The sequence below is a fragment of the Sinocyclocheilus rhinocerous genome, unplaced genomic scaffold, assembly GCF_001515625.1.
Source record: "Sinocyclocheilus rhinocerous isolate Xijiao unplaced genomic scaffold, SAMN03320098_v1.1 scaffold147, whole genome shotgun sequence".
Lineage (NCBI taxonomy): Eukaryota > Metazoa > Chordata > Actinopteri > Cypriniformes > Cyprinidae > Sinocyclocheilus > Sinocyclocheilus rhinocerous.
Window position 1 is genome coordinate 1369305 of NW_015651498.1, and position 9015 is coordinate 1378319.

General features: G+C 36.4%; 1 protein-coding gene across 1 annotated transcript in view; it reads right to left on the minus strand.

Moving 5' to 3' along the window:
• LOC107712955 (spectrin beta chain, non-erythrocytic 1-like) overlaps window positions 1–9015 on the minus strand; it is a 98283-nt gene that overhangs the window by 53821 nt on the left and 35447 nt on the right. The window contains exon 2 of the mRNA XM_016518355.1: window positions 5801–6014. Coding sequence (XP_016373841.1) covers window positions 5801–5945 — 145 coding nt within the window. The 5' untranslated portion in view covers window positions 5946–6014. The remainder of the gene's footprint in view (window positions 1–5800; window positions 6015–9015) is intronic.

The window sequence follows — 9015 nt, forward strand, 5'->3', positions numbered from 1 at the left end:
GCAGACCGACAACCAGCTCATTCATTTTTCACGACACATGTCAATAATTTAGATGCTCGCGTTTCATTGGTGGAATACTAGTACGCTGGCCCACAAACCAATACTTGACAAAACCCTGAGTGTGTGTGAGAAACTAGGCAACTGAAGGGCCTTAATTAATTATTCATGACGACAGCATTCATTCTGTTCCTGAAGCCCAATATGTTACACAATAAAGATACACGCTCTTATCTATCTATGCAACTAACCATCTACTCAACTATCCATCTACCCGACTATCCATCCAGCTATCTACCCAACTATCCATCTACTAAACTATCTACCTGTCTATCTACACAAATATCTACCTACCTACCCAACTATCCAACTACCAAACTATCTACCCATCTATTCATCCAACTATTTACCTGTCCAGCCCTCTACGAACACCTTAGCAATTGAATCGCCATTGGCTAGTACATTTTTTAGTTTACTCGCCAGACTGATATATATATATGTTTGTTTGTAAAATGGCACAGTTTTATAAATATCTGAAAGTACACTCTTAACATCAGTCAGTCAAGCATTATAATATGATAATCAATATTATTTAATGATAGAACTTTAGTAATTAGAATTCAAACTTGATAACCATGTATGAATGCATATTAGTCATTTTAACTGAACTTCAGACTGGTGGTGGTGCTTTTTTGGTCATTCAGTGTTTCTGTAAAAAAATTAAAAATTGGGGAAAAACTAACAAAAATACTGATAAGATAATAATGATACGAATTCTACTAATAAGAACAATATAAAACGCACCAAGGATTAATGAGCTACTGGATTCATGAATATTAATCAGGTTGTGTGCGTTCGCTCGAACTGATTTGCTGAAATCAAAACAGGGACGATAATAGGTGGAAACAAAGCGACGGGGAGTCGTGCGCTTCACACTAGAGTTTACGATACTATAAATACAGGTGCGTTGCACATCAATTCAGATGAACTGAAAAATATCACAGATCAGTTGACGGAGTGAAACTCTGAAGCGCTCAGTCAGAGAGTGTTCGGCGAGTGAAAATATATCTGAGCTAAACTTATACTTAGCCTCCAACTCACACACTGGCGAGTAAAATATGAGAATTTATTAGCAATTGGCTAATATTAGACGTCATTTAGTCGCCCTGAGTGAAGATTTAGTCGCATATGCGAGTAATTTACTCACAATGTAGAGGGTTGCTGTCTACCCAACTATCCATTTACCAAACTATCTACCCAACTATCCATCCATTCAACCTTCTATCTGTCCAACTACCCACCCAACTACCTACCCAACTATCCATTCAACTATTTACCTGTCTACCCAACTATCCATTTACCAAACTATCTACCCAACTATCCATCCATTCAACCTTTTATCTGTCCAACTACCCACCCAACTACCTACCCATCTATCCATCTACCCGACTATCCATCCAACTATCTCCCCAACTAGCCATCTAACTATCTCCCCAACTAGCCATCTAACTATCTCCCCAACTATCTACCCATCTATCCATCCAACTATCTACCCATCTATCCATCTATCCGACTATCCATCCAACTATCTCCCCAACTATCTACTCAACTATCCATCTACCCGACTATCCATCCAGCTATCTACCCAACTACCCATCTACTAAACTATCTATCTGTATATCTACACAAATATCTACCTACCTACACAACTATCTACCTATCTATCCAACTATTTATCTACCCAACTATCCATCTGCCCAACTACCCACCTAACTATCTACCCCTCTATCCATCCAACTATTTACCTGTCTACCCAACTATCCATCTACCAAACTATCTACCCAACTATTCAACCTTCTATCTGTCCAACTACCCACCCAACTACCTACCCATCTTCCATCTACCCAACTATCCATCCAACTATCCATCTACCAAACTATCTACCTATCTACCATCCATCTATCTACCTACGAAATATCTACCTATCTATCCAACTATCTATCTACCTGACTATCCATCTGCCCAACTACCCACCATCTATCTATCTACCCGAATATCGATCCAACTATTTACCTAACTATCTATCTACCCAACTATTCATCTGCCAAACTATCTACGTATCTACCCAACTATCCATCTACACAACTACTTACCCATTTGTCTATCCATCTATCCATCTGTCTGTCCGTCCGTCCGTCCGTCTAAATATCTATCTATCTATCTGCTTATGACTATAGCAAATGTCTACAGAGGTCATTGAGTTGACAAAAACCTTTACAAAAAGCAACCGAATAAAACAAAGTGTCAGAATCAATCCACGATAATTCCCACACATGCTCGTGTTTGGAGTAAAGAGACTATGGCTCTTCTCCTAACACAATTAAACGGGTGGTTTAGCCTCAATCTGGCACCCCTGGACAGTGGGCTGTCGCTGCGGGCCCCTCTCATGCTCCAGCACATGGTCCACATTAGTGTGGTATGCCGACTGCTGCCGGGGGGATTCCTGACTTATCAGATCTCTGGGAGTGAACCATGCCGGTGTGATATCTTTGACTTCCCATCTGAGCCAATGACAGTCTGATGAGACAGCAAAGAGCATCGCGACAGCAAACAGAACTCTGGTTCTATTCGATTAATATGTAAATATAGATTTTTACACCTTCTGAGGAAAATATGAGTTTTGCTAACCAATGAAAATAATGCTGCAGTGGGTACTGGGCCAAGTCAAAAGCAAAATAAAAATCACAATAAAAATTTGTGCAAAATAATTCTTGCCAAACTATTTTAGAAAATCAACCGCATCTAAATACTTCCTCCTGAAACTCTTTATCTCAAATTAGTGTAGTGTGTAATTTCTGTCTCTAGTGGCAATAAATGATGCACTGAAATTGCAGCAACAGAAAATAATGGACCAAAACAGCAAAACGAAAGACCAAAATCATTGACCAAAACAGTGACATTTAATTAGCACTTCTTTGATAACAGGTTTTGATTAAGTCAATGTCTGTTTACACAGATAAGCTATGACAGGTAAACATGTCAGCAGTGTGGACGCACCTCACCATTTCCAAAAATTTAAATTTGTTTGGCTGAAATATTGAGAAGCGGCTCCTTTCCGAACAACTTTACTTCGCCAAATTTAATTAATCACATAAGAATAAAACATGCTAAACAGCATAAAGACTTACCCAGTTGCCCAAATTTAATTACCAAAACTTTATTTTCAGTTTCCGTTTTTAACTAAGGGTGCTTTCACACTTGGTTCGATTGCTTGGTCCGAACCCGAGTTCGATTGCTCCCCCCTCCCCCCGCTGGACTGTGTTCACATTATATTATTTGTGTCCGAACCGCGGTTCGTTTGCGTCATCAAGCCAGCAGCAGTTTACCCCATTGTATAAACAAATAAATAGAAAGTTGAACAGAAATAGAAAGTTGAAGCACTAAAATTAGTAAATGAAAATAAAAACTAAAACTCAAATATAATTAACACTAAATATAAAATAAAATGTAATTCAATAAATTAAATCTAAAAATAATTGAAAAAGCAAAAAGTAAAATTTAATTTACTAAAATTAACTAGAATTAAAATAAAAACTGAAAATATAAAAAATATAACCTAATTCAAAATATATTAAAAAAACTATAATAGTATATAAATAATACTAAAATGACCTGGTGCAACACTAGTGTCAATAAATGGAATTCACTGCTATTGGCTGGACAAGCAGATAGTCCCGCCCCCAAACTCATGCCATTGGCTGAGCTAATGTTGCCTGCGTCAGGCTTGTTCAATCTATTAGATTAATGTTTTGAAATCGACACAGAGTCAAAGTGTTACACTCTTCAGGAAATCAGCCTATTTTAGTTATAGTATCTCTGCATATTAAACAGGGACAGAATTTTATTTGAATAATCCACACGTCACCATACACTTGTTTTGTGTCTCTTTCTTGAGCATTATTCCTGCTTCCATGAGAGAGCGAAGGCGGCGTATGCTCTGCTGCCCAGGAATGCAGGAAAACACAATCACGTGAAACGAAGGATGATTACTGGAATGCAGGGGGTTTTTTACAACTCCAGGAACGGTTTGTGGTTTTTGGCAACAAGAGAGAGAGGAAAATATTTTATATTTCTGTTTTATGTTCCATCGTCCTCAGTCCTGAAGTATCGGGGTGAGTCTCGCAGAGAGTGGACGGGCCTGGTCGTTCATTAAAGCCAGTCTGTTTAAACTCTGCCACCCCGAGAGAATAACAGTCAGGCTCTCGGCAGCAGCAAACGCTCATAAACAACATCACACCTCTGTAAACACAGCAACTCAAACGCATGATGCTTGGAAACATGATGGAAAACAGAAGAGGGAAATATGCTACTGTCATCCAAGATATTACGGGAATAAATCATATGAAGAAAGAAATACAGCAAAACCCCACGGTGAGAATTATGGAGAGGTGGTGGTGGTCTAAATGTCCTAATTAAAGCCCGAACCCCTCCTGAGGAAGTCAAAATTAAAGAAATTAATACTTTTAAATAAGAAAGGACACATTAAATTGATCAAAAGTGAGAGTAAAGACATGCATAATGTTACAAAAGATTTCTATTTCAAATAAATGCTCTTCTTTTCAACTTTCTATTAATCAAAGAATCATGTTTCCTCAAAAATAGCAATGTTTCTTGAGCAGCAAATCAGCATATTAGAATAATTTCTGAAGATCATGTGACACTGTGAAGACTGGAGTAATGATGCTGAAAATTCAGCTTTTATCACAGAAATAAATTACATTTTACTATATAATCACATAGAAAACAGTTATTTTAAACACTAATAATATTTCACAATATTACTAATTTTACTGTATTTTTGATCAAATAAATGGAAACTTGGTGAGTAGAAGAGACTTTTCAAAAAGTCTTTTACCAACCAAAATTTAAATTTATTTATTTATTTATTTTATTTTACTTTAACCAGAAAAGAGGAAACAATTATCACATTTTAAAAATTACAAAGCAAATGAAAGATTATTAAGACTATATTTATTTAATCTTTTTTATATATTTTTTATTTTGGAATTACATCCTCTGATAAAAGTTCACAATAAAAACAGGGAAGTGTACAAAAAATTAAATTAAATTAAATTAAATTAAATAAAACAATAGAATTTCAGTCATTTGGGTCCAGTTGAAATGCCTCAAAAACAAACCCTTAAAATGCATCATATGCTAAATATGTTTCATCAAATGCTCCATTAGAAGTTTCTCTAGTGTGCAAACACCCTACAAAAGGTGCTTTTAGTTCATCACAGGTATGTTGTTCATTTAGGAAACCCTTCCTACATCAGCATCTATAGGATATGCATAAAAAAATTCAACTCATGAATAAAAGATCGTCCATCTCCATATTGATTTTATGTAACGTGTTCAGTTTCCTGTACGAGGCACAAGAGCCTCCTGAGTTGGTCTGTGGGCTCGAGGGTTTCGCTCGTAATCAGAAATGGTGTGGAAGCTTCAGAAGGAGCAGAGAAAGTGTGAACTTACGCCCACTTTCTTTCTACTCTCCCACACACGAAATCACTGCATGTCATGTGCGAGTGGGCAGCACATTATCAAGCACTAGTTACAGCTATTCAAAGCCAAAAACGCTGAATAGTTGAAGACAGCAAGGAACAAAAACACTTCTGCTGATAATAATTACCTCTCTTTGTTTATAACTACAGCTTTCAAGCTCCAAAAGAAGGTCACGCTTGTCTATTAAAACCTGATATATCAACTAACATCATCACAGATGGACTTTGTGATTTCGACTCACCTGCCAGAGCCTTGATGCGCGAGCGCTCGAATAATCGGGCCGAGCTGTTCTCATTGTCCCATTCGTCCTCCCAGCGGTTGTTGACACTGTCCTGGTATTGCTGCTGGATGTCCATGTGCTCGTATTCTGCGGCTACTGTCGTCATCCTGACCTCTGACCTTTCGCCTTTTCACCGTTCACACTTCCTCATGAGGCGGCTTCCTCTGAAGCCCTGCTTGAAAGAGACAGAGGGGTCAAAGGTCATTATTGTTAGGGAGCATTGCAGTTCATGTACGAACCTAGGAAATTATTAGATACATAACGGAGATGCCAACATAAACTACAATGAATCTTTATTCATATTTAGATAATATCTTCTGCACTGATTTTGGGAGATAATCTGCTGGAATTTTATATATATATATATATATATATATATATATATATATATATATTTATATATCATTTTATTTTATATATATATATATATATTATTTTTTTTTTTATATATTTTTTTATATAGTTATTAGGCCTGGGCAATAAAACGGTATCGATATTTATCAACGGTAAACCTTCTTCGATATAAAAAATTTTGATATAGTGCACGATATAGGCTCGTGCTATGAGTGACGCAGACAGCACACACAAACACGAACACATGCTGAATTGAGTGCACATTTCATACACAATGGTAATTCAAAGTGCTTTACATAAAAGAAAAGAAAATATAAACAATATATATTATAAATATAATTGTATAATATAAACAATTATATCATTCTCATTTTCAACAATTATATAATTCTCATGTAACATTCTCATTTTCAGCCACGATAAAAATAAAGTCAACAATTGTCACATCTTAATTTTTTAACTATTATGATTATTTTTCTTTTATTATTATTATTATTGAATTATTATTATTTTATTATTCTGATAAAGTCCACAACAAGACCAGGTCTCATGGACAAAAATATAAGCATTCAATAAAGATGACTTTAGTAATATAAAAATAACAAAAATCATAATAAAAAATTATTATAAATAAATAAATAAAACAAAATAAATATGAGATTTAGCACCTCACATAATTGGGAAAACAATTGTATTTTGCAGTCTGTGTTTTTCTCCCCATTATCAGGGACTCAGAAACACACTGGTGATCTGGGAAAGAGTGTCTAAATGAGTCTTTAATTGTTCGCTCTGCACTGCTGACCTTTGCAAAGAGACGGCACTTATTTCCCATCAACCCATCCTCCCTCTCCAGCTTCAGAGAGCTGCTTCAATATTCATTCATCCATCAAGAAGACAATCTCATGTCTGCTTTATCTTTGTGTTTTAAGCACCTACTGCCACCTGTTGGACGACCTCAGAACTGCCCCCGTAACATCATACCCTGATCCACAGACAAGCACAATCATGTGATGTTCCTCAGACCTGAGATAACTGATAGCCGTGACAGGTCGCTCAGGCTACTGGCAGAACTACAATAACGTCAGTTCCCGCCAAGAGTTTGTCCCGCCCGTTTTGCCGCATTCAGCGCTGCACTCCTAATTGAAATCAGCAGTCTGTTCTCAAATGCATGAGTGCATCTCAGCGTGATCACATCAGCCAGTACTTTCTTTCACATGTGCATGATTCGCCCTAAAAGACCAGCAGGTTATGATGCACAAAAACACCCATGCAAAACTAAAAAGCATTGCTTTTCGGTGTGAAAACACAGGGCGGCGTTCCTGCATGCAACGTTTATCTTTCTAATTGCTACCATAAGGATTCGGTTGTACAAAGTCAAGCATGTTTTTGCTTTTTAAAAAAACATTTCTGTATAGCATTTATTTACTGTTTATGTTTTTTTATTATTATTTTTACAGTATAAATATGTTAGATATTTAACCCAAAAAGAAGGAAACAATTATCAACAAGACCAGGTCTCATGGACAAAAATATAAGCATTCAATAAAGATGACTTTAGTAATATAAAAATAACAAAAATCATAATAAAAAATTATTATAAATAAATAAATAAAACAAAATAAATATGAGATTTAGCACCTCACATAATTGGGAAAACAATTGTATTTTGCAGTCTGTGTTTTTCTCCCCATTATCAGGGACTCAGAAACACACTGGTGATCTGGGAAAGAGTGTCTAAATGAGTCTTTAATTGTTCGCTCTGCACTGCTGACCTTTGCAAAGAGACGGCACTTATTTCCCATCAACCCATCCTCCCTCTCCAGCTTCAGAGAGCTGCTTCAATATTCATTCATCCATCAAGAAGACAATCTCATGTCTGCTTTATCTTTGTGTTTTAAGCACCTACTGCCACCTGTTGGACGACCTCAGAACTGCCCCCGTAACATCATACCCTGATCCACAGACAAGCACAATCATGTGATGTTCCTCAGACCTGAGATAACTGATAGCCGTGACAGGTCGCTCAGGCTACTGGCAGAACTACAATAACGTCAGTTCCCGCCAAGAGTTTGTCCCGCCCGTTTTGCCGCATTCAGCGCTGCACTCCTAATTGAAATCAGCAGTCTGTTCTCAAATGCATGAGTGCATCTCAGCTATGGAGGACCAAACCTGCAGAAATTAAAAACGAATAAATATATAGATAAATAAATAAATAAAATGACAGGAAAATAAATAAAGGAATAAATGACTTGATAAAAACAAATATAGTTAATTTGTAATAAAATTTAACCCTGAATTAATTTTTTTATTACTTTTTCCTTTATGTATTATATTATTTTATGTATTTATTTTTGCATTTATTTTAATTAAATTTATTTATGTATGTATTTATTATTTTTTATTCCCACGTGTATTTATTTCCAGATTTATTTATTCATTTATTTCTTCTTACTTTTCCGTGTGCAAATGAGGGAGGCGGTCCTTGCGGAGCTCCGGTGAATCATTGGTTGAGAGCTCACGCAGAAGGTCAGATCAAACTAACGATAGAGATCGGAGTTTGTGTGATCAACTGTAGAGTTGCAAGATATTTTCACAGATTCACGTTATGTCGAATTATTTTATAGCGACTGAATTCACCTACTGACAGTTTCGTCATTAAGTCTAGTTTGATGACGCCTCTAGACACACTTGGTAGAGGTTTCTAAGGCTTGTGTTCATTTTGTAATTACAGAGAAAACACTCCCAAAAGCATTAAGTTGATCGTAAAACAGTTGCATCAAAGGTTTGGAATCGCGGCCCACTGCCATAAAGTTGGCTTGACG